The sequence below is a fragment of the Primulina huaijiensis genome, chromosome 16, assembly GCF_012295235.1.
Source record: "Primulina huaijiensis isolate GDHJ02 chromosome 16, ASM1229523v2, whole genome shotgun sequence".
NCBI classification, from domain to species: domain Eukaryota; kingdom Viridiplantae; phylum Streptophyta; class Magnoliopsida; order Lamiales; family Gesneriaceae; genus Primulina; species Primulina huaijiensis.
This window is the reverse complement of record NC_133321.1, coordinates 4,555,612-4,583,451: the sequence shown is the minus strand read 5'-3', so window position 1 is coordinate 4,583,451 and position 27,840 is coordinate 4,555,612. Positions and strand designations below refer to the sequence as shown.

Genomic DNA, 27,840 nt, shown 5'->3' with positions numbered 1-27,840 from the left:
CGTGTTCCACAACAGCTATTTAGCTATTTTTATTATTTATATGTTTCATTTACCCTAGAGTTTATTTAATAAAAAGAATCTTACAAGATACGTAAACACGAGTTTTATTAGAATATAAACTCTTTAAACAATAATATCGTTTTTATCATAAATATATATTGTTTAGAAAGGCAAAACTCTATAGTTTAATAAACATAATATTATAAAAAAACATAATTAAAAAATAAATTATATTCCTTTAGCTAAATATCATCTTAAATCAAACTCATATCTCTCTATTACTAGAAAAAGTTTATGTTACTACATCACAAGTGAGATGATAAATAGTACAATATAACAATACACACTGAATTAAAAAAAAAAAAAAAATTCTTTGATCCACTTATTTCTTTGTTTGTTTCATTCATATATATTCTTATAATAAAATTAAAAAATATATTTGTACAGAAATCTTTAATTGAATGAAAAGATAGAAGCGACATTCATTAGTTAGTTCTAGGCCCGTTATGCAAGAATAAATGCAAGATCGACAAATTTTAACATAAAGGTAGACTGACTATAGATTGATTAATTATGGTTTTTTTAAACGATCTTGTAACATCTTATTTAATATTTATCAATAAATTATAGATACTTTTAAAAACTTATAAATATGGACACAAATATATAATGTGGAGTACATTCATTAGTCCATTAATGATTTTATTATTAATTATTTCACATTTATATAGTTTTTTCAAAGTCAACTACTTTTAATTAATAAAATAGTTTATTAAAAATAAAATATTAAGAGTAGGTGTTTAGATCTCATGAATCTTTATTCGTGAGACGAATCACTCATGTTCATATTTACAATAAAAATTAATATATTTGACATAAAAATAATATTTTTTCGTGACCTATATAAAATATCTGTTTCACAAAATTGAATTGACCCGTGAGACCGTGAGTTTTTGTGAAATATTAAATGACTGCACAGAANGGTGAGCGACACCTCATCGGTGCTCACATAGGTGTGCACGATAAGTGTGCAGCATATCAAAGCTCATATATATATATATAAACATTATATAAATTTCTCCCGATTACAAACATTATGTGAACATTATTATAATCTATTAAAAGAACTCCTATACCCTTAACATAAGATTCAAAAGGGCATTTTTTTTTCTAAAAATATATATATTGATAACAAGGTAAAACACTTTCCATGTATATTATAACAAGCTAGCAAGTCATTAACTTGGAATTCAACCACCACGATCCACCACCACAGCCGCCGTGATTCGGGTTAAGCCGAGGTTGAATTTTGGCATGTTCTTGATCGACCCTCACATGATGTTGCAGCCAGAGGTGTTCTCGTCGCTAAACATGCTATACTGGTCGATCTGCTCGCCCGGTGGTGGAGGGTAGGGATAAGGACGATAGGAAGGCATGTAATTTACAGCCGGCGGAGGCCGTGCATACATCATTCGCTGAAAGTTCTGGTGCCCGTTGGCACGTCGCTGGTTCATCATTGCCGCTAGTTGTTGCTGCTGGTGGTAGGGGTGGTTTCCGGCCATTTGCTCGAGTCCTCCACCATGAAAATATCCACCACCACCACCGGAGGAGGCGTTCAAGGCCGGTAAGCCTTGAACAGCCGGAAAACTACCGATTGGGCGGGTCGGTATATTACCCATTTTGCCAATGGACAAGTTCATGTTCATCATATTCGGCATGTCACTAGTCTCATCAATCATTCCACCACTTTTCTTGGCCCCATTAGGCATGAAAATTTTCCCATTTGTAGCCCCACTACCACCATGGTTATCATTCCTGTTATTCTGACCGCCTCCACCGCCGCCGTTTTTTATGTCTTTAGGCTGTGCACCACCACCCTTGCCACCACTTTGACTCTGGTTACCACCTTTCTTGCCACCATTAGCACCATCGCTGTCACCGCCTCCACCTTTTTTGCAGTTTTCACCTCCATTCCCTCCATTATTACCACCAGCCTTTACAACATTCTGGCTATTCATAAGCAAATTAGACATAAACGAACCACCATGGCCGTTAGCACCCACCGGCTTCATCTTATTCAAAGGAGCATCCTCTACATCATCATCGTCATCATCATCATCGTACTCATCGTCATCATCATCATCATCATCATCATCATCATCATAATCATAATCATCAACAAACTCATCATCACTTAAATCCTCATCCTCAGGCAAGTTCAACTTGCCAGATTTCTGATTTTGACCCTTAATAAGTGGCAACGGTTTCAGATCTTGAAACCCTTTCATCTGTTGAAGTTGCTGAAGTAGCTTAACTGGATCTTGACCTCCGCTTTTCAGCTTATCATCGCCGCCTTTTTTAATATCCCCCTTATTATTTCCACCTTTCCCATTATCAGTCATCAAATTCTTGAAATGATTATTAAGCTGGTTTTGAAAATTATGGTGGGGCTTTGATACACCCCCCCATATCTCTGCGTGTTTCCCATTCTTGATTAGTTTCTTGATGAGCGTGGCTGGATCAACATTACCAGATACTGTCACCTTCCCCTGCTCTAAATCAATCTTTATGGTGTAAACCCCTGTCGTAAAACACAAAAATTTCGAAGATAATCTTAGCCCAAGAAAGCAATTTAACGTTGTTTTACGGACAAAATTAACATGTTTAGCCGAGCAGTGGTATAAGACTTAAGATTTGACCATTTCTTCACATGAATAGAATTGCAAAACAGATATACTCAATAAAGGTTTTTTTTAAAAAATCAAGTCTAGAGTTGAAACTGTATATACCATCAATCTTCTGCAATGTTTTCTTCACTTTTTGCTTGCAACCATCGCAGTGTATATTAACTTTGAGGACACAAGTCTGCAAGAACAAGCAAAGCAAGGAAAAAAGAACACATGCTGAAGTTCATATCTTAGCCAAAACAAAAGGAAAAGGAAACAAGAAACAAGAAATTAAAGTGTAAAAGGAAAGCTAATGAATCTTTCTAATTGGAGCTTATTGGACAATGTATCTCACAGATAGAAACAAAAAGTAAAAGAGACCAACGGCAAAAGAAAAATGACATCAAAGATCTTAAGTCCAAAGCAAGTAAAAGCCCGTAAAGCCGAAAAACTCACACTAAACACACAGTAAAGACACATTTTACACGCACACACCGCAGAGGGGAAGAAAAAAAGTACCTGGATCTTCAAGAACTCGTCTTTACTCATTCTACTCAACAGAAACAACACACACAGAAGCCAAAAATAGTACAATAAGTTGAAAGTTGAAACTAAACAGTTTATTGCTGACAGATCTGAAGCTTGAAAAAGAAATAAAAATGGCTTCTTTCTCCTTCTCTGAACCTTTTCTCCGTGTGAAGTTTACTCCATGACAAATGAGCAAAATTGGGTGACATCAAATGGGCCTCAAGCAGACATTAATAAAATAACTTCAAAGGAAAAACAATACTCAGTTCACAGAGATTTGAGAGGGAAAAAGTGGGTATAAACGGAAAATTTGTTGCTGAGGTCTGGTTTCCTTTTGTTCCAGAGTTTGTGTGTGTTTGTGGGCGAAAAAGTGGGAGACACAGAGCTCTATTATTATAAGCAAAGTGCAGACTGGCACATATGGCATGGTCTCTCTCATTCCTTTGTTTTTCAAGCTTAAATTCTAATTTTATTTTAAATAAATTTAGTGTTATCCATACTTTGACAAATAGGATAATTATACTGTCAGTTACTATTATTAACGGTATGTTCAGTTGTGTGACTAAGTTGGTGATCTCATTCATATGTGTATGGGACGATATTGCAGAAATCACATTGAAATATGATTTTCTATGGGCAAATTTGAAAAAAATACATATGTATATCTGTGATTTACGATTCGGTACCTAGATGATTTATTTTACAAATCAATACATGAAAACACTACAAACTTAATTTTAACTCCCTACAAAGATAAATTTACATTTTTGCCCTTTTATTATTTATTATTTAAATAAATATATAATTTTATCCATCAAATTAATTGTCTGTTTTCCATCTACCAAAATATTAGTACCTATTATGGAGTTTCAGATACTTGATTTTGTTATTTGAATATTCAAATGTGTAAAAAAATACTATATTTTCAAACAATCACCATAAATTCAGTCATTGTTGGTTTTTCATTAAAAATACATTATGATGACTTATTCATGTCATTTTATTTTTTAAAAAATATAGTTGCTCACTCATCATGAAATAAGATTAAATACTTATTTTGACATATAAAGTATCTATTACGAAGTTCCAGATACTTGATTTGGCTCTTTAAATACTCCGAATGTGTAAGAAAATACTGGATCTTCTAACCATTACCATAAATTCAGTTATTGTTTGTCTTTTCACGAAAGACGTATTTGGATGACATATTCATCTCATTTAATTTTTTTTGTAAAAAAAATTAAATTCCCAACTAAGCATGTAAATTTTAAAGTACTTAGTTTTAATTAAGAAATACGTATTTTGAGTTTGCAAATCAAGATTAAATTCTCAACTAAGCATGTGAATTTTAAAGTACTTAGTTTTATTTGAGAAATACGTATTTTGAGTTTGTAAATACTTGATTTCGTAAATGATATACTCACAATATATATTAAAATACTGGATATTCGAATAGACAACGTAAGTTCATCAAGTACTGATATTTCAATGAAAAATGCATTTGGATAACATATTCATCTCATTTAATATTTTTTTTTGTAAAAAAAAAAAACTAATTCTCAAATAAGCATGAAAATTTTAAAGTAATTTTTTTTACTTGAGAAGTACCTAATTTGAGTTAGCAAATACTTGATTTCGTAAATGAGATACTCACAATATGTATTAAAATCTTAGATATTCGAATAGACAACGTAAGTTCATCAAGTACTGATATTTAAATGAAAAATTCATTTGTATAACATATTCATCTCATTTAATATTTTTTTTTGTAAAAAAAAAAAACTAATTTTCAAATAAGCATGAAAATTTTAAATTACTTAGTTTTACTTGAGAAGTACCTAATTTGAGTTGATAAATACTTGATTTCGTAAATGAGATACTCACAATATATATTAAAATACTTGATATTCGAATAAGCAGCGTAAATTATCCAAGTGTTGGTATTTCCATGGAATATGCATTTGGATGAGAAGTACCTAATTTGAGTTTGCAAATACTCGATTTGGTACATGATATACTCATAATATGTAATAGAATACTGGATATTCGAATATGCAACGTAAGTTCACCAAGTGTTGGCTTTCCATGAAAGATTCGTTTGGATGACATATTTCTCTCATTTAATATATTTTTTGTAAAAAACAAAAAACAAATTCCCAAATAAGCATGAAAATTTTAAAATACTTAGTTTTACTTGAGAAGTACATAATTTCATATTGCAAATACTTGATTTGGTACATGAGATACTCATAATATGTAATAGAATACTTGATATTCGAATATGAAATGTAAGTTCACCAAGTGTTGGTCTTTCTATCGAAGATGAATTTGGATGACAAATTCTTCTCATTTAATATTTTTTGTTAAAAAAACAAATTCTCAAATAAGCATTATTATTTAAAAATACTTAATTTTACTTGAGAAGTATCTAATTTCATATTGCAAATACTTGATTTGGTACACGAGATACTCATAATATGTAATAGACTATTGGATATTCGAATATGCAACGTAAGTTCACTAAGTGTTGGTCTTTCCATGAAAGATGCATTTAGATTACATATTCAATTTATTTAATATTTTTTTTGGTAAAAAAAATTCTCAAATAAGCATGAAAATTTTAAAGTACTTAGTTTTACTTGAGAAGTATCTAATTTGAGTTTGCAAATACTTGATTTCGTAAATGAGATACTCACAACATGCATTAAAATACTGGATATTCGAATAGACAATCTTTCCATGAAAAATTCATTAGGATACTTATTCATGTCATTTAAGTAGATAAACATAGTTCATTATTCATCATGGACTACTTGGAAGATGCAATATGAACATAGTTCGTAAATGAGCTTGAAGTTTGCACTTTAAGCATGTCTATCGATTCTTGGATTAATGATTTATAAAATACTCATCAATATTGACAATACTTTTTGATATTCATTGAATGAATTATTTGACAATTATACTTATTTGACATAATACTTATTGATAATTATTCATTATTCTTATTAGTATTTTTAATTTATACTTATGAGTATTAATTTATAATATTATTAATATTCATTCACAATACTTGTTGGTATTCATTAAATGACAAGACAATACTTCATTTGATATCATCCTCATTAGTATTCATTCATAATATTTATTGGTAATCATTCAATATATGTGTCAATATTCTTTCATTGTACTTATTATCAAATTTGAGTTTTTAAAGGATAAAATCAATTATCAATGGAATCTAATTATGTAATACTTGTAACAATTTAGATATCACATTTTTATTTCACGGATCTTATCATGTATTAAATGAGATGAATATGTCATCCAAATGCTTATTCCATGGAAAAATCAATACTTGGTGAACTTACGTTGTCTATTCGAATATCCAGTATTTTAATACATAGTGTGAGTATCTCATTTACGAAATCAAGTATTTGCAAACTCAAATTAGGTATTTCTCAAGTAAAAATAAGTACTTTAAAATTTTCATGCTTAGTTGAGAATTTGTTTTTTTTAAAAAAAAATATTAAATGAGATGAATATGTCATTCAAATGTATCTTCCATAAAAATACCAACATTTTTTTTAAAATACCAAAATTTGGTGAACTTACGTTTCTTATTCGAATATCCAGTATTTTAATACATATTGTGAGTATTTCATTTACGAAATCAAGTATTTGCAAACTCAAATTAAGAACTTCTCATTTAGGGAGTAAAATTAAGTATTGGTAGACTCGAATTAGATACTTTTTATACTAATTTAGTTATCACATTTTAACTTCACAAATGACACATCAAAAGTCACTCAATATTACTTGAAACTATATTTTTTATATCCCCAAATAATCAAAATTGAGTCTTAAAAGGGTAAAATCAAGTATATGTGAAATCAAATTAGGTACTATTTGTACAAATTTAGGTAACACGTTTTTTTATTCACAAATCTCATCATCAAAGAACATTCAATATTATCTTCGAACTATATATTTTTACATACTCAATCGAATTTGAGTATTTAAAAGGTAAAATCAAGTATTTTTGGACTCGAATTATGTATTATTTGTGATAATTTAGGCATCACATTTTTACTTCACGAATATCATCATTGGTGTCACTTCATATTAACTTCAAATTATATTTTGACATCCTCAAATAATTGGATATGAGTATTTACGGGATAAAGTCATGTATTTATAGACTCTAATTATATACTATTTGTACCAATTAAAGTATCACATTTTAACTTCACAAATGACACCATCAAAAGTCACTTAATATTACTTGAAGCTTAAGTATTTTCTTACGCATTTGAAGTATTCAAATAGCCAAATCAAATATTTAGAACCCCAAAATATGTATTTTATCAATCAAAATAAGTACTTTTTCTAATTCAACAATGAGTGAGAAACTGTGTTTTTTCAAAAATTAGGTGACATGAATAAGTCATCTTAATGCATTTTCAACGAAAAGACCAACAATTATTAAGTTTATCGTGATAGCTCGAAAATCCAGTATTTTCTTACACATTTGGAGTATTCAAAGAGTCAAATCAAGTATTTGGAACTCCAAAATAGGTATTTTGTATGTCAAAATAAATATTTAATCTTTTTTCATGATGAGTGATAACTTATGTTTTTTTTAAAAAATAAAATGACTTGAATAAGTCACCTTAATATATTTTTCATGAAAAGACCAACAATGACTGAATTTATGATGAATACTCGAAAATATAGTATTTTCTTACATATTTGGAGTATTCAAAGAGAGAAATCAAGTATCTGAAACCCATAATAGATATTTTGTATGTCAAAATAAGTATTTACTTTTATTTCATGATAATTGAGAAACAATATTTTTTTTAAATTATATTTTAAATGGAGAAAACACATATAATTTTTGTGGATAAAATAATATATATTTTTAAATAATAAAGGGTAAAAAATTAAAATTTTCTTATAAGGTTTAAAACTAAAAGTATAGATTTGTCAGGTACTGATTCCTAAAAAAATATGTGTAGGTACTGAATTTTAATTGAAACATTCACAGATGCATTTTTCTGAAATTTACCATTTTTTATTCAATTTAATAATTTGGTAGTTAAAAAACGAAATAATTAAAAAATTCAATAACACATAATTTAAATTTTAAAACATAATTAAAAATTACACATAATTAAAAAAATTATAAAAAATTCTGAAATACACATAATTAAAAATTACAAATAATTAAAAAGTTGAATAATTCCACTATACATATATGTGTAAAAAATTCTGAGTGTAGACACGTTGCTCCAAAAAAGTATTGAACTCTATGGTAGGATATTTTGAAAGGACAATATCTTGAGGCAAATATTCATCATCCCATGCAAAAAAATCACAATCTTCCAACATATCATCATTTAATCCCCAACAATCATGTTATGGAGAATGATACAAGTTTTCATTATATAATCTAAATTATTTGGATTACATATGCAAGATGAACCTCTCACTATATGCCGCCATTCTTGGAGTACAATAAATGCTCGCTCAACATCTTTTCTCACCTCCTTGATTTCGTGTAAAAATCCTATTTTTTTGCGAGAGGGTTGAGGGATGGGTTTCAAAAAGGCGGCCCAAGTTGGATAAATACCATCAGCAAGGTAGTAACTCATGTCGTGCTCGTTCTCGTTCACCTCAAACTACATGGGAGGGGCTTCACCCTTTGCAAGGTTTTAGAAAAAATCGGACCTCTTCAGCACGTTGATGTCGTTGTTGTATCCTGGTATGCCAAAATATGTATGTCAAACCCATAAATCTCTAGATGCAACCGCGTGTAGTATGATTGAAGGTTCTTTTTGGTGTCCACTTTGATATTATATTGCCCAAGTTGATGGAAAAATTCTTCCAAGCCCAAACAATAGAATCAATTCTTCCAAGCATCCCGACAAATCCTCTTTCAGCATTTTCAGCAGCTAGTTGAGCAAAATATACCGCTGTTGGTTAAAAATATATCATACATCCCTTGAAAAATGTTAGAATAACATTTCTACGTTGTTGATGAACCCATCCTCGGGTATTCTTCAATAGCATCGCCTGCAACAACATACAAGCAGTTGGTGCTGTAGTATCGTTTTCTCGCATCCAAAGCGCATCAGTGCTTGCCCACACGCCCCACACCGCTCTCCAGAACAGTTCCGGACAGCCGCAAAATATTTTTTTTCTATTTTAGAAAAACGATTTTTCAGTGGTTTCAATTTTTTGAATTTAAACGCGATTAGAAATAAATTTCTCAACATGATTTAAACAATAAAAATCCTATGATTGAGAAGAGATTGGCTCTGATACCATTGTTGGATTACCATTTTCTCACACAAGGCGCAACGGAAGTTTAAAAATTTTGTTTTGATGTTTAAAGCGTTCTTTGGGCTTTGTATGATTAAAACATTTATAGAGTGTTTAGATCTATTTATCTTTGCCTATTTAATGCTGGACACCAAACCAGTCCGAGATTAGCGGAGTTGGTCCTTCTTATAAATCTCTACGGATATATCTTCCTCATTCGATCATAAAAAAAGGTCCACCATTATATACTAGGTTCCTCGTTTAGATCAAACTAGATATCTAAACGATTTAGAGTCGAGATTGAATTGCAGGAATTTAAAAAATCAAGCAGTGTTGCGGCGGCAGCGCGGTGGAAGATGGTGGCCAAATTTTTCCTTCAAATTAATTTTGTTTGAGGAGATGATTTTGTGCATTTTTCTTGTACTGTTATGTTACATGTTATCAACATGTGATAACATATATTAATAAAAATACAATGACTCAATGCTACTAGGATTCATAATCATCATCCTATTAAGATTCTTTTATTTCATTANTAATTAATTCGAGTCCCCTCTAAAATATTCCATAAGAATCTTATTACACATAGAGTAGTCACCACTACTGAAATTATTATTTAAATAGTAGATTCTAAATTTACTAAATAAATAATTGTGAACTCATTCTAACCCCGGACTACGATCAGACTGTGCTGATGCATCGACGATACAAATCGTGTTCATATAATGAAAATTCAAATTTTTGAAAGAAAAAATTTGCATTGATTAATTTTGGCAGCAACGAGTTTTGTGAACTCTTTCATTAAAACAGACAGTTCCACTCTCCCCATTTAATTTGCAGTTAAACTCTTCCACAACTTCCAATGCATGGAATTCACTTATAAACTTCTTTATAAGCTATCTGTTTGATCTCCATCAAACTAAAATCCCCAAATGCAACTCCTTGAACTTGAGTTTCTTGATGGGAATACAAAATCAGATACTTGTGTGATCTTCAATGGCTCGGGGATATGGCTAGTAACGTCTCAAAAATTTGAAGATCCACGTGAACCACATGCATGCAAGTTATCGAATTTCTTATGTATTTTATTAAATTATTTTAATGCATTAAATGCATGTTTATTGCATAAATATGTGTTTTGATTCATGGTTTATTAAAGTTCATGCGTAATGGATTTTAAGTTGCATTTTGCACTCGAACGAGTAACGGAAACGGGGCAAAATTAGGAAAAATATATTTATTGAATAATTCATTTTAATTATTTAATATGGGGTGTTTTAAATATGATTTTTGATAATGGGCCTTGGTTGGGTATTTTTACTCGCTGGGTTATATTTTTAACCAGTACGCAATTTTTAATGATTCATGTGACTTCTTGAGGGTTCGGGCAATATTTTCAAAAACGTACCTAAAAAAAATATTTTTTGGGACTGTTATTGGGCTTGTTGGGTTTGTTTTATTGCTTAATGGGCTCAAAACTCTTTTAATCCCTTAATTTTTTTGTTGGGGCCCTTTAGTTCTCAATTAAACTATTTAATTACCCTTGTTAGCAAACCCTAAACCTATTCCCCACATAGCAGCCGCCCACTCAACCCGACAGCAGCGTTCTCACGTTATTTTCAGCAGCAAGCTTCATCATCCATTGGCCCCTTAGTTTCTTCAAGAAAGCTCCTCCACTGCCTCTCCGTTTCACGTCCCACGCGTGTATCTTCAAGATTTTGATCATATAAACGCTAAGTCACGCCATTTATATCCTTTCTCATCATTTACACCATGTTTATATGCTGTTGTTTTATGTTTTTGCATGAAATTTCGTTGGTGCATCTCGTAGCATCGTTTTTGTAAAGGTTTCGACACGTACATGTGTATATCTTGTGTGCAACTCACGTTTTTCATGTCCTTTTGCAAGGGGCTGCCGAATTATGGTGTTAGAGGGCTGTTTAGGACAGGAGTAAGGGTGACACCTTGCTGGAGTCGAACATTGGTGGTTTTGGTGAGGGGCCGAACGCTTTTGAGTGGAGGCTGTTAGGGATTTTTGTCCCTTTTCGTGTCATGGCCGAGCCTTGCGTATGCTTGGGGAGTCGGCATGGTTAGGGTAGACCAGGGAGGGTGTTACGTTGTCAGTCATGGTCCTAGAGTATGCTGGTTCGAGGCTGGTCCGGCTTCGTGTTGGCTAGAGTCGACGGTTCATGGTCGAGGCGCTAGGGTTTTGTAGTTTGGACTAGAGCAGAAAATTCCAGCAACATTTCCGGGGCTGGTCAAGGGTCATAAGTGGACTGGAACGGGTGGTTTAGAGGCTGAACATAAAGGTTTAAGTTGTATTTTAAGTTTGGTAAAGTTTCGGGTTGATTCGGGTTAAAACCGGGACCCCGGTCCAAGTTTTTAAACGAATCGTATAATTTTTGATACGAGCTTGAGTTTACGTCTAAGAAATGCTTATAAATATGTTTTGAGATGTTTTAAGGGATTTGGTAAGATTCGGGTCAGAATTTTGAGGTGTAGGGGTAAAATGGTCATTTTGGATTTCAAGGGGAAAAATTGTCGTTTTGCACCTGGGTCGAGATAGAAGTCCTGGCAGCGCTCTGATCACAAATTTATCATGTTTTTAAATGTCATGTATCACGTATATGATTTTTTACGAAATTATGTAAAATACGTTGCATGCTTGATTTTAAAGAAAATTTACGTATATGCATGATTTTGATAAATGATGAAAATGATGATGTTTTTGAAGGATGAGAGTTGATTGTAACTGAAGATATATGTTTACAATGATGATGAGGCCTAGGCTCAGTTGATGGGTAATATTGTCGCTGATGTACGACAGCTGCCGGGTACAACGGTTATACGTAGATAGATCAATCGAATAGAGCTGATACGAAAGTCACAACTAATGAACTGAATTCAATTAAAGTAAATGTATAAGTATATGATGATATGATGAGTTGTTTTGACACGTATGCTTTTACGATATGTTTACGTTTACGCTTTTAAAATCATGAAATGTATGTTGATTACAGTACTTTTCACTGTTGCATGTTATGTATATGTACTCGTTATAACTTTACATGTGTATTGAGTCTTTACACTCATTAGGTGTGAATGATGCAGGTAATCACGTTGATGTGGAGACTGGAGGCGTTGAATACTGGGTAGGCTGAGCTAGGCGGTGCACTGGATAACCCGAGGACCACCCTGGGTTTTTCTGCATAATATGTTTATGAGACATGTGTTTAAGCATTTTGGTTAAATGGGTTTGAATCTTGTTTTACATTGTTGATTTCATTTTAAGTTTTAATTAAGTGCAGTTATTTTTTTTATCCAGAGGTTGGATGACCTTTTAAAAGCTTGTTCAACTTATTTAAATTATTTTGAGCGTGTGTCCCCCTTTAATTTTTTTTAAAAAAAAATATGTTAAGTAGAATTTTAAAATGATCAGACATTTCAGTTGGTATCAGAGCAAGGGTCATGTATAGGGTTATGCCACCGCTAGCTTTTGCAGCTCAGTTCTCAAGCCTCAAGTCTGTAAGTTTAAATGTTTTAAATGTTTTAATGTTCTCACCTGCACGTTTACATGATATATGTTTTATAGTACATGTTGAGCTGTTTATATGTTTTGGAGATTAAATTTTTTAAAAACTAGATCGGATTGCATGTTGGTTACGTTTGGAACTGGACATGTCTAAGAATTCGAATATTGGGGTTAGGAGAGGTTGAAAATGATTTGACTGTATTAATTTTTGGGCCAGTAGTACAAATGTTCTACTTATAGGTCATAAGTTAATCTTGAAAATTATGAATGCTTTTGGGGCATGTAGGTTTTCTAAGAAAATATTGATGGTTCGTGGTTACTAGTTGGGTTAATTTTTGAGGATTTCATATAAGCAATAATGACTTGAAGACTACGACAATGTTTAGAAGTATAAAAATGTATAACTTGGGAATTTAAGCATTGATGGAAATTTAAGATTTGGTTACGAGAATTGAGTTTGGGATTAATAAGTTTAAAATTATTGAACTTTATGTTACGAGAAACCTATAGAATGAAATTGGGAATGCCAAGAACTTGTGGATTGTAGAATTTTCGTAATTAAAGACCAATTGGATAATTTTCGAGGAAATTGGGAATTAATTTTGCAATTGTTAAGAAATTTGGGGACTAGTTTAGCAATAAGTGAAAATTGAATGGTTTAAGTGAGAGGAATTTTCGGTGATTTAGGCCTGAAGGGATGTTTAGAACCTTGTTATATCTGGATATTAATGTTGTAAGGAATGGTAATAAAGGGAATTGTAGAATGAATCAGTTGGGCTCGAAGGTCTAATCGTTATTAGAATAATGTTATGTCAAATTAAGAATTTAGAGGGTCGACAATTTAAGGTAAAGTTGATCAATTAGTTAAGTTATAAGATTCAACGTTAGTTTAACTTATTTTTGGAGAACTTAAGGACATTAAGAGTTAAAAATTATGCATTTGTTAGGGTTAAATTTTTTTAGAAAGTTGGGTATGATTGATGGTTATGCTAATTATTAGGCGCATGTAAGAAGTGAGGTAGACACCTTGTCTTGAGGAATTTTTGAAAGTCATTAAGAAACTTGGGAATAAGTGAATATGTGTGTTGGAATTATGTTACCTAAGACTATTTGGGTTGTGTAAGCTCGAATTACAAGTTTATGAAATAGGTGTTCATACGGAAATTTTGGGTGAAATAAAAACAAAAAGGAATTAGTTGTGTTCAACGTAGGTTACCAATGGATGAATATTAATATTTTTATCGAGTAAGAAATCTAAAATATGGATATGAGAATTATAGAATTCTATGGGTGAATCCGCACGAATCGGATTTTTTGAGGAACGTATCGAGAGAGAATTTGATTTTATAAGTAAAGTTGATTTATTAGAATTAGTCCAACACTAACATGGGATAACTTTGTAAGTTTTATACGCTAGTACTAATTAAGCATTAAGGATACTTAAGAATGCGATATTTGTTTCAAGGAGGAAAGTCCAAGTGCCTTAGACCTCAACTTTATTGTAATTGAGAAGAGAATAGTTTAAGCATGTAATTGAGGCTAGAAGAACTTTATTATATAGGTAGAAGATCGATATTGTATATTTGGGTTTTATGGATTAACGTTACTTTTGAAAATTTTTAAATTTAGGTTTGGTTGACGATTTACGATTTTATGTTTTAAATGTGTTCTTTTGGATTTTCAAATAATAGTTGGTTAGTTTATTTTATATGGTGCAAAAGTATTTAAAATATTTATATACATAAGTATGTGTTTCGGCCGAGAGCTTAGAGGAAAAAAAATTTCCTAATATATTTTAATGAAAAACGAGTAGTGGTCATTTCAAGAAGAGTTGCTAAAGTTGAGCCTATAGGCACTTGAAAAACATAATCGACAAATATGGTATATGATCATGTACACTTGCAGCTCTCAAGCCACGAGATTAAACTTTGGCACACAAACCTTGAATGCACACTGAAACCAATGAGAACCAATAAATCCTTTTGATCTGTGTTAGTGGACGTCTCGTTCGGTGATGGTAATTTTGAATGAAAGTCAAGGGGTCCAAAATTGTACGAAATGAAACGAATTGCATGGATTTATCTTAGTATTGATGCAGATAGATGAGATTGGCGAATCACATACACGTGAAATTCGAGTGATGTGGCATGTGTTTGACTTATGTATCGTGGATACCTAACCTCTGAGGCTAGTGTTGATTCTTATATTCCATGACGTGCGTAGTTATTTCATTGATTTCTAGGTTGCTTTCAAGTCTAGCTTGTGATTGTTTTTCTCGGGACTAACAAAATTTCAATATTAGGAGTATTTGATAAATGCAATTTTTACACTTAAATTAGCCTACAAATTGATATGAAATATGCTGGTTTTGGGTATAATTACGCTTTTTGTGATTGTTTTTAGTGTCATAATAGGAATCGTGGGGATACGTGCATAATGGAGCGATGCGGACCTCAAGTGGATGGAGCATAGAGAGTTTATGAAGGATTAATGAGATGAAAGCACGAAGTACCGTGCGCCAGTGCAACAAGAGCGTTCGACTATAGGAGCACCTGATACAGAATAGCACGCGTACCCGCGCAATGAGAGTCTGCAGCTGTGCATGCATGACCTCCCGAAATAGAGACAGATACGCACGCGAGGATGGTGTACACCCACGCATGACGAGGCGTGCAAAACTAGATCTCTGCTGATTTTTTCGACTATAAAATGGACAAAACCCTAGATTAGAAGGGATAGGACCGCGATACACATGAAAAAACTGAAACACCAGAGAAGGATCGGGATGACAAGGAACAAAGATCAAAGATTGATGAACGTATATTCCGGAGAATGAAAGGCGACTCAATGCAACTTCTTTCCCTTCTTCTTCTCTTCTTCCTGTTTTTTGTATCTATGACTTTATTGGCGAAAAACTTGTTTTGTTTTGAACTGTATTTTGCTATGAACTAAAACCCTTGTCTAGAGATTGGTGTATCTTGGTCGAAATGTTATTTTTGAATTATTGAGTTTTTTTCATTAATATCTTGTTGTTGTTTTGTGTTTTTACTTGTTCTTACACTTTTGAATCACGGACCATAATTTTATCGATTACATAATTGATATCTTTCACTCGAGAGAGAGGATTGAGTTTAAGATCGTAAAAAATTCATCATTGTGTATTTATATTGTTTGAAAGACGTATAACCCTATCAGAATCTTTGTGATAACATCGTTTGCGTATATTGTTTATTGTTAGATTTTGAATAAGGATGTTCAGATCAGTAATATACAATACAATTCTATTCATCACTTGCAAAACATGATAGTTAACTTAGTGTTCTCGGTTAATGAACGAATTGGTTTTAGTTGTACACAAGCCAATTACAATTGAATATAATGGAGACAAATGAAATCACATATCTAGATTCATTCTCTCATTGAATTCATTTACATGTGTGTTCACGTTGTGATTCATTTATTTATTTAACTGTCAACAAAAGAGGACATTATTGAATCTTCTTAATAGACTATTTTAGTTATGATACTTAATATACACTTTAAATACATACTCTCTTTGGGAATGATGCTTTTACTTACTCATATACTAAAACTTAACACGGTACACTTGTGGTAAGAAAAATCGAAACAAAGTCGCTCGAACTCGAGACTAGCATTTGGAATGTTAACGCTATGTATCATTGGTATGCATATGGATGTGTCCAATCATATAGATGGGTGATCATATGATGATTGCACTGAACAACCATCTCTCGGACTTTTCAAGTGATTATCACTTATCGGGTGGATTAGTTTGCGGTTGTAGTTATACATCATTAGTCCTTTGACCTTTGACAACATAGATGCTTTGCGTACTAGCACTGCACTTTGAATCATTTACAGATTCCACGAGGATCATTATGTGGATAGATTGGGTGTTGTTTCAACATCGTAGGAGCCGATGTACTATAGTCAGGGATTTACCTCGCGCCTATAGGTTTGGATATCTTATGTGATCTAATGAGTTAAGAGATCGAAGAATCTTTGGCCTGAGTATGAGTTGTGCTTTAAGGAAAAGTGTTTTCTTAGTTGTACATACGATGCCATTATAATCACTCAAAGATATATCACATCGTTTTCGAATTCATTTGCAACTCTCGATATACCAATTTCATATTTGATCGGGAAATATGTGGTGAATGGACCGTATTGTATGCTAATCATAATCTACTGATTTTTATAGACACTATCAGTGATACCTAAGGTATCATGAGACGATGCAACTAGACGCTCTTATCATGATCCGATCACTGTAATCAAACTTGAGTTCTGACGTTTTTGAACAAATGGTTGATGAAAATAATAAGGCTAATTAGGGTAAGCTCGAATAAGAACAAATGTTGTCATGGATAACATGAACTTGTGAACTCACGGCTAGTTGTACCACCGAACCAGTGGACAAATCTTTAACAATTCAACAATCATTCCCTTAAACTGATAAGGTCAACATCGGTTTAATAAGATCAGCCTCTCTCAAATTTGTTCTGTGGTGTGCCAATACCAAGTAGCTCCCATAGTTTCTGAAATGCAAGCAGTTCGAGAGACTTGGCAAACATGTCAGCTACTTGGTTTTCACTTCTCCAATAGATGAGATCAATTTTTGCGTTCTTTGTGAGGTCTCTTAAAAATGATATTTCACATCGATATGCTTGCTTCTTCCATGTAGGACTAGATTCTTTGACAGCTTATGGCTGAACTATTATCACAATAAATTGCAATCAGATCATGATTCTTGAATTTAAGCTCTTCAAGAATTTTTTTCAACCAAATATCTTGACATGCACATGAATTTGTTGTTCCAACAAATTCATCCTCAGTGGTTAATAAAGTAACAATTGGTTGCTTCTTCGAAGTCTGTGGAACAACCGCTGAATCTAAGATAAAAGTATATCCCGAGGTTCTTTTTCTTTTATCTCGATCTCCTGCATAATCACTAAATCTATGAGTTTGATTTTTGAATTTACTTAGTTACTATTTTCCCCACTATTACTTAATTAATGTTTTATTTATTTGTTTATGTGACTTTTTGATTTTCTGATTTATTTACCTAATTAACTAATTTATTTAATTGATACATAATTATGGTTTCTTTTTTCCCACTATTACTTAATTATTTATAGTTTTTAATTTAATTAATTAATCATAATTATACATTTTTTCAAATAAAAAAGTCGAATACTATTAATTTTTTTTGCATATTGTTTTTACTATGCATTCTTTCACATGAAAAAGTGGACTACTATTAATATTTTTTAAACCTACAATATCTTTTCTATGTTTTATAATTAAAAATAGTTCGAACATAATTTTTCAAACTTCAAGTTAAATCAACATTTAAATTTGTGGTTAGGGGTTCGGACTTAATTTTTAAAACTTCAAGTTAAATAAATATATACGTTTTATAACAAAAAAATGTTCAAATTTTATTTTTTAAACCTCAATTTAAATGAACATATATAAATTCCTATAGATTTTGCACTGATAGAAAAAATTAAGAAAGTGATAGAGTAAAATATAAATCAAACAAAGGAAAAAAATAGTTTTTTGCTATATATCTTCTTTATTGAACAATGACACTTTTCTAGACAAATGTACCAACCGAAAAAAAATAAAAATAGCAACAATATTTACCACTAAAATCATTAAATAACAAATATACAAAGATAATTATTTCCTGTAATACTTTGTTACTAATAAACAATGACTAACAGACTTCATTTGACAATGCAGATAACTAAAGATTTGGACAAATCTTTAATAATTCAACAATCTCTCCCTTAAACAGATAAGGTCAATATCGGTTTAATAAAAGTACTCTCCCTCAAACTTGTTCTGTGGTATGCTAATACCAAGTAGCTCACATAGTTTCTGAAATGCAGGCAGTTCGAGGGACTTGGTAAACATGTCATCTACATGCTTTTCGCAATTGTCTCATTATTTGTGAGGTCACTTAAAAATGATATTTCACATCAATGTGCTTGCTTCTTCCATGTAGGACTGGATTTTATTCGCGACGGTTATAGCTACAACAACGGTGAAAAACCGTTGTCTTTGAGCAAACATTTTAACAACAGGGGCTTTAAAAACAGTTTTAAAAGGGCTACGACAACGGTTTTTAATCGTTGTCGTATGGCGTTTTTTTTGTAGTGCACAAATCTTGAGTTTAAGCTCTTCAAAAAAAATTATACCAAATAGATTGACATGCACATGAAGTTGCTGCAACAAATTCAGCTTCAGATGTTGATAAGGTAACAATTGATTGTTTCTTCGAAATCCATGGAGCAGCTGCTGAATCTAAGAGAAAAGTATATTATGAAATTCTTTTTCTATCTTCTCGATCTCCTGTATAATAATAATAATACTAATCAATAAATATATGACTTTGATTTGTGAATTTATTTAGTTATCTTTTTTTTTCCACTATTACTTAATAATGTTCTATTTATTGGTTTATGTGACTTTACAATTTTCTGATTTAATCACCTAATTAACTAATTTATTTAATTGATACATTATTATGGTTTCCTTTTCCACTATTACTTAATAATTGATAGTTTTTAATTTAGTTAATTAAAAACAATTATACATTTTCTCAAATAAAAAATTCAAATGCTATTATTTTTTTTCATATTTTTTTCTATGCATTTTTTCACATAAAAAATTGGACTACTATTAATATTTTTTAAACTTACAATATCTTTTCGACATTTTATAACCAAAAAATGGTTTGGACTTAATTTTTTAAACTTCAAGTTAAATAAACATATAAATTTGTGGTAAGCAGTTCGCACTTATTTTTTTAATCTTCAAGTTAAATAAACATATACGTTTTATAACAAAAAATGGCTCAAAATTTATTTTTTAAACTTCAACTAAAATGAACATATAAATTCCTATAGAGTTTGGACTGATAGAAAAAACTAAGAAAGTGAGAAAATAAAATATAAATCAAACAAAAAGAAGAATTTTGTTTCCCTTTATATATTTTCTTTACTGAGCAATGAGCCTTTTATAGGCAAATGCACTAATGAAAAGATCACAACAATAGCAACAATATTTTACAACTAAAACCATTAAATAAAATACATACAAAGATAATTATTTCCTATCATACATTGTTACTAATAAACCATAATTAACAGACTTCATTTGACAAGGCAGATAACTAATGACTTGGACAAATATTTAACAATTCAACAATCTCTCCCTTAAATCTTTATGATCAACGTCAGTTTAACAGAATCACATCTCCTCAAACTTGTTCTGCAGTATGCTAATACCAAGTAGCTCCCTTAGTTTCTGAAATTTAGGCAGTTCGAGGGACTTGATAAACATGTTAGCTACTTTGTTTTCCCCTCTGCAAAAGATGAGATCAATTGTTTCATTCTTTGTAATGTTTTTTAAAAATAATATTTCACATCGATATGCTTGCATCTTCCTTGTAGGACTGGATTCTTTTACAATTTTTTGGCTGAACTATTATCGCAATTGTGACGAACCGAAAACTTAAAACTACTTAAAAATTTGCAGAAAATAAAATTTTTTCTTAAATAAGTAGTAATCCCTCAAATTGAAATAAAACCATAATTATTTCCTATCATACATTGTTACTAATAAACCATAATTAACAGAATTCATTTGACAAGGCAGATAACTAATGACTTGAAAAATATTTAACAATTCAACAATCTCTCCCTTAAATCGTTATGATCAACGTCAGTTTAACAGAATCACATCTCCTCAAACTTGTTCTGCAGTATGCTAATACCAAGTAGCTCCCTTAGTTTCTGAAATTTAGGCAGTTCGAGGGACTTGATAAACTTGTTAGCTACTTTGTTTTCCCCTCTGCAAAAGATGAGATTAATTGTTTCATTCTTTGTAAGGTTTCTTAAAAATAATATTTCACATCGATATGCTTGCATCTTCCTTGTAGGACTGGATTCTTTTACAATTTTATGGCTGAACTATTATCACAATTGTGACGAACCGAAAACTTAAAACTACTTAAAAATTTGCAGAAAATAAAATTTTTTCTTAAATAAGTAGTAATCCCTCAAATTGAAATAAAAATAAAATGCTTGCCTAAATATTTGAAATATAAACGAGAACAAATTATTTTCATGTCATCATGACACTACAAAAACGAGCTAGCAAAAGTACTTGTTTAAACAACATTAAGTAATTTCATGAAAATCAGAGTAACTGAATTTAACGTGCATAAAAATTCTTGAAAACTTAAGCGGTCCTCGGGTTAAGCCTCCGTACCGTCCGAGCCAACTCACTGGTCCCCGCCTCTCGTCTCCTCATACTCGTCCTCACCTGTACCAATCAAGTCTAGTGAGTCTAAAGACTCAACATGTATAAACTGAAAATATCTAGTAGTACACATGAATTTTAAAGTAGCACATACATACCAAAACTCTGAACATACTTACATAAGCATAAACGTGCCATCATTTCATAAACATTTTCATAAACGTGCTGCATCATACATACTTAAACATCATCATTTTCCGTAGAGATATGTTTCAAAGCAAGTGACACATAACATAATGCGTCTGATCAGACTAAACACAGTACTGGGCTGGCAGTGATCATCACACCCTTGCGACCGAACGTCCACTCCCACATACATAAGATCCCCGGTCATGCTTTACCGGGTGGATTGGTCCCAGGTCATGTTTTACCACTTAAAAATCCTGATCATAACCCGGTCATGCTTTAACGGGGTGCAGAGGTCCTCGGACACGTTCTCCGGCTTCCAAACCCGTTCATAATTGATCACAAGACAATTCGCATACCTCAAAAACATAAAAAAATTTCCTTTGCACGTCGAACATACTTATATAGCGTTGAGGGCTTTGTTGGATCCCGCTTGGACGACTACTGCACATGCTAAAATATTTTTTTTTAAAAAAAAATTTCCAGAATGCCTGGCGCTAGAGCAGTAAGATCTGGCTCTTGGGTGGTAAGATCTTACCACATGGGCGCCGCCCAGTTCCAAAGAAGCCTGCAACTCGAAAATCGTCAAGAAGAACATATTTTTGACACTGTTTGAGCAGTCACACGAGAAAATCATAACTCACTCGTCTCTTGTCCGAAAATTAAGAATTTTTTGTCAATCCGAAGATATCAAAAAGTACTACGTTTGTGTTTTGAAAGTTTTCCCAGAAACCCAACAGAAAATTCATAGGGCTCGAAATGACAGCAGATTCGATTTTTGAGATCTAAAAATCGTTCCAAAAATCATTTCAACATCATAGCTCAAACTTTGCATAACATAACCGGATTTTTACATACAATATGCATCAAAATATTTATTATGACAATATCGATAAAGAAAATAAAAGAATATACATGCATTTGCGTTAAAACGCACGAAGATAACGAATACCGACGTGGTGGATTGCGGGAGATGACCAGGAGACGCTTGCTACATGATTCTTGCTCGAAAAATGAATGTAAATCTTCATGAATTTTGCAAGAAAAAGGGGTCACTACAACAAAAATAGCTTTTCACAATGCACTATTAACAGCGTGCATGTTTATGTGCGCTGTTAATGGTAAAAAATTATTAAAAAAACGTGTCTAGACATTAACGGCGTAGATTAATCGCAGGCCATCAATATTATTATTCACGACATTCATATTATTGCACGCTGCGAAAAATGGGCGCCAAATTCACGGCATGCATATTAATGAATGCTGCGAAAAATGTGTTGTATTTCGTCGCAATTTAACGATGGTTTTAATAAAACCGTCGCAATTTTTAAATTAGCGATGGTTTTAAAACTGTCGTTAAATACAGCCCATTTTTTGCAACATTCATTAACATGCATGCCGTAAATTGGGCGCCCATTTTTCATTAATATGCTTAAACGACGGTTTTTGATTAGCGACGGTTCAATAAACGGTTAGCGACGGTTTAATAGAAAATCGTCGCTATACCAAAACCGTCACAAATTGTCTATAAATATCTGTATTTTCGGTCCATTTTCTTCCACACCGCTTCACAACACTTAAAATTTTTCTCTTTTAGACGATTTTAGTTTCGATTTAGGGTACGTTTTTTCGCTTCAATTTTTGGTAAATTTTTAAGTGTTAGTTAAGATCATGAATATTGTTAGCATGCGCCGTGGATAATCTTGAACTTTCAACAGCTTGCAGTTATGCAACGTGCAATGTGCACCGCAAAAAAAGAATTTTCGCGCTGCGAAATACCATTTTTGTTGTAGTGGGTGGTTGCTGCTGAATTCTCTAAGAACCCTAGTTCTTAAGAAAAAGAATACAAAGAGTGTGTGTGTGACTGTGTTTGCCGAGTATGTGTGTGTAGAGTGTAACGTGTGTGTGAGTTAAAGGATTAATTAGGGTCTAAAAATGCTTAGTTAAATAATTAGTGAAAAATATTACTAATCTAATTACTTAATCTCACTCAAAGATTTAATAAAATAATTAAATACTAAATTTTCAAGATTAAAATTCCCAAATTGAAATTAGTATTTTTAATACTTTAAAATCTTAAAATCACCTAATAAATTAAATTAGGCTTTAAAATGCTTAAAATTTCATAAATCATTTAAAATACAAATTTTCTTGACTTGGAATAAAATACCACAAATTCATAAATTGCATAATCGTCTCCGGTCTCTTTTCTCGATCCCGTGTGAATATTCGTCTAAAACAACATGTAATAATTTAAAATAATACAAATAATAAATCATGCATCGTTAAAATAATTTTAAAATTAAATAAATAATTTAACAATTTAAATAAATACATGGGTTTTACGTGTACTGATTTTGGGTTCTAAAATTCCTCCCCCACTTAAATAAATTTCGTCCTCGAAATTAACTCTTACCAAACAACTCCAGGTAGTGACTTCTCATATCTGCTTCGGCCTCCCAAGTGGCCTCCTCCACTGATTGATTCAGCCACTAGATTTTGACCAACTTGGTCACTTTGTTCCGAAGTCTCTGCTCCTGTCTGTCTAGAATTTGGACTGGTCTTTTCTTCATATGACAGATCTGGAGAAAGTTGCAACGTTTCATAACTCAAAACATGAGAAGGATTCGCCATAAACTTCCTCAGCATCGAAACGTAGAATACATTGTGTACTCCGGTCAAATTCGGCGGTAGAGCTACACGATAAGCAAGTGTCCCAACTCTGTCAAGAATTTCGAACGGCCCTGTGAATCTCGGACCTAGCTTGCCTCTCTTCCCAAACCTCATAACACCCTTCATGGGTGCTATCGTCAAGAATACGTGATCTCATACGGAAAATTCGAAATCCCTTCTTCTCTTGTCAGTTAACTCTTTTGGCAACTCTAGGCGGTCTTAATCCTGTCTCGGATCTTGACCACCATGTCTGCAGTCTGATGAACAATATCTGAGCCAAGTTCTGATCTTTCACCGACTTCATCCCAATGAATCAGCGATCTGCACTTCTTTCCATACACTGCTTCGTAGGGAGCCATACCTATAAATGATTGAAAACTGTTGTTGTAGGTAAAATCCACTAGAGGTAGTTTTGATTCCCAATTCTCATGGAAATCGATCACACATGCTCGTAAAAAAACTTCCAATATCTGAATCACTCGCTCAGACTGCCCATCTATATGAGGGTGGAGTGCCATACTGAATAGCAACTTCGTCCCCATAGCTCCATGTAAACTCTTCCAAAAAGAAGATGTGAATCTCAGGTCCCTGTCAGACAAAATAGAAACTAAGATCCCGTGAAATCGGACTATCTCCCAGATATAGAGCTCTGCATACTGAGTCATGAAGAAAGTCGTCTTCACGGGTAAGAAGTGTGCCGATTTAGTATGTCGATCCACTATAACCCAAATGGCATTAGATCCTCTAACTGACCTCGGCAATCCAAAAACAAAATCCATGGTGATATTTTCTCATTTCCACTCGGGAATAGGGAGCGACTTAAGCATCCCTGCTGGCCTTTGGTGCTCTGCTTTCACTTGCTGACAAGTGAGGCATTCAGATACAAATCGGCGGATGTCTAGCTTCATCCCTGGCCACCAATACAGCATCTGTAAGTCCTTGTACATCTTGGTACCCCTTGGATGGATGGAATACGAAGATGTATGTGCCTCTGTCAAAATATCATCTCTGATCGAATCAACACTAGGCACACACATCCTTCCTCTGTACCTCACAATACCTTCGGACACTGTGTAGAGTACACTGCCCTTGGCTTCATCCTTCAGTCTCAATTTATGTTACTGTTCGTCTACAGGCTGACCTCTATGGATTCGGCCTGGCAAAAAAGACTGGACTGTCAGATTAAACAACTTGGGAGCTCTGTCCTTAGGATTAACTTCTAGGCCAAACCTATGAATCTCTGACTGAAGAGATCTCTGCACTGACAGTTGTGTTATGACTGCTACTTTCCTGCTCAAAGCATCTGCCACCACATTAGCTTTCCCTGTGTGGTAACTAATTTCACAATTGTAGTCTTTTACTAATTCCAACCATCGTCTTTGTCTCATGTTCAGCTCTGTCTGCGTGAAGAAGTACTTGAGACTCTTGTGATCAGTGAATATCTGGCATTTCTCTCCATACAAATAATGTCCCCATATCTCAACTCAAAGACAACGGCAGATAACTCGAGATCATGAGTCGGGTAGTTTTTCTCATACACTCTCAACTGTCTGCAGGCATATGCTATAACCTGACCATGCTGCATCAATATCACGCCTAAACCGAGCTTAGAAGCATCGATTTATAACACAAAATTTCCTTGCCCTGATGGCATGGCTAAAACTGGCGCTGAGATAAGGGCTTGCTCAAAAGTATCGAAGATCTTCTGACATTCTTCTCTCCGCACAAATATAGCATTATTCTTAGTCAATGAAGCGAGTGGCACTGCAATCGAGGAAAACCCCTGAATAAATTTCTTGTAGTAGCCTGCCAAGGCTAAGAAACTTCAGATTTCTGACGCGTTCTTCGGATCAACCCATTCTTTTATTGCTGCCACTTTAGCTGGATCCACCTCAATGCCACAACTAGATATGATATTTCCCCAAAATGCTACTTTCTCTAGCCAGAATTCACACTACTGAATTCCAAACAACTTGTGCCTCTGCAAGATTTGCAAAACTGTACCCAAATGCTGACTGTGTTCCTTATGGCTCGTTGTTTGAACTTTTGAAGTTCGCAATCTTGATTTTGATGTTAACAAAATTTGTTATTTTGTTACTAATAATTTACCTTAAGTGTGCAGAAGCTAGGATCAGTTACGAGGTGTCTAAATAGCGACGGTTTATTAAACTGTCGCTAAAAGTAACGACGGTGTAGCGACGATGTTTTATAAACATCGTCGCTAATTTTAGCGACGGTTTGGTATGTTTTCCGTCGCTAATTTTTTCAGTAAAATAAAAAAAATTCACTTTTAATATTTTAATAAATATAAAAAAAACTCACAATCTTACTATGCTAACTATATTTTTGATTTTAAAAATTTATTAAAATTTAAAGAGAAAAAATTTAACCTAATTCGAAACTAAAATTGTGTAAGGGAGAAAAATTTTAAGTGTTGTGATCTGGTGTGGTAGAAAATGGACCGTTGCTTAATATAGCGACGGTTAAGGCTAAACTGTCTCTATTTTTAAATCGACGACGGTTTTATTAAAAGTGTCGCTAAAATTAGCCACGGTGATATAAAAACTGTCGCTAATGTTAGCGACACTTTTTAAAAAACCGTCGCTAAATTTAAATCGGCGACGGTTTTGCTTAAAACCATCGCTAATACGTTAACCGTCGCAAGTTTTAAATTAGCGACGGTGTTGTACAACCGTCGTTAATTTTAGCGACATATTTTGCTTAAACTGTCGCAAAATGTAATATTGACAACAAATTTATAAAAAACCTGTTGAAAGACAACGGTTTGTTAAAAATCGTTGTCGTAGCTTTAAGAAAAACGCTAATAGACAACACTTTAAAAACCGTTGTCGTAGCCCAAAAAAAAACGCTCGTAGGCATAACCCTTTACAAGAACACCGCTCTGATACAAACTGTGACGAACCGAAACTTTAAAACTACTTCAAAATTTGCGGAAAATAAAAATTTTTCTTAAATAAGTAGCAATCCCTCAAATTGAAATAAAAAAAATGATTGCCTAAATATTTGAAATATAAACGAGTACAAATTATTTTCGTGTCATTATGACACAACCAAAACGAGCTAGCAAAAGTACTTGTTTAAACAACATGAAGTAATTTCATGAAAATCAGAGTAACTGAATTTAATGTGCATAAAATTCTTGAAAACTTAAGCGATCCTCGGGTTAGGCCTCCGCACCATCCGAGCCAACTCACTGGTCCCCCCTCTCGTCTCCTCATACTAGTCCTCACCTGCACCGATCAAGTCTATTGAGTCTAAAGACTCAACATGTAAAAACTGATAATAGCAAGTAGTACACACATGCATTTTAAAGTAGCACATACATACCTAATGTAAAGTCCAAAATTAAGACGACGTAAACCTACTACATGCGAATCTAGGAAATAATGGAAAACGAGTGACTAACTGATTTAATTGCTAATTAATTATGTGATATACTTGTTTATACGCTAAATGAGATTTTTATTGTCATCATGCATAAAATTGTATTTTTAAGGAATTATTCAAGTAACGATCGAGGAACGGGGACCGAATGCTGAAAAACGTAAAATNTAAGAAATAATGGAAAACGAGTGACTAACTGATTTAATTGCTAATTAATTATGTGACATA

The 27,840-nt window shown here is 32.8% G+C and overlaps 1 protein-coding gene across 1 annotated transcript; it reads right to left on the bottom strand.

Annotated features, from left to right (window-relative positions):
• Positions 1–1,058: 1,058 nt before the first annotated feature.
• On the bottom strand, positions 1,059–3,623 carry LOC140961448 (heavy metal-associated isoprenylated plant protein 32-like). Its single transcript, XM_073419964.1, has 3 exons — positions 3,186–3,623; positions 2,790–2,865; positions 1,059–2,581 (listed from the first exon to the last, which is right to left on the bottom strand). The coding sequence occupies exons 1-3, from the start codon at positions 3,213–3,215 to the stop codon at positions 1,332–1,334; spliced, it is 1,356 nt and encodes a 451-aa protein (XP_073276065.1). The 5' UTR covers positions 3,216–3,623; the 3' UTR covers positions 1,059–1,331.
• Between the last annotated feature and the right edge of the window lie 24,217 nt (positions 3,624–27,840).

What these genes read in the sequence shown, in the direction of transcription:
- LOC140961448 (XM_073419964.1), bottom strand. Translation starts at nt 3,215, where the DNA reads ATGAGTAAAGACGAGTTCTTGAAGATCCAG. An exon ending in ACGAGTTCTTGAAGATCCAG is followed by an intron (nt 2,866 to 3,185) that starts GTACTTTTTTTC and finishes TTGTTCTTGCAG; the next exon opens with ACTTGTGTCCTCAAAGTTAA. An exon ending in AACATTGCAGAAGATTGATG is followed by an intron (nt 2,582 to 2,789) that starts GTATATACAGTT and finishes GTTTTACGACAG; the next exon opens with GGGTTTACACCATAAAGATT.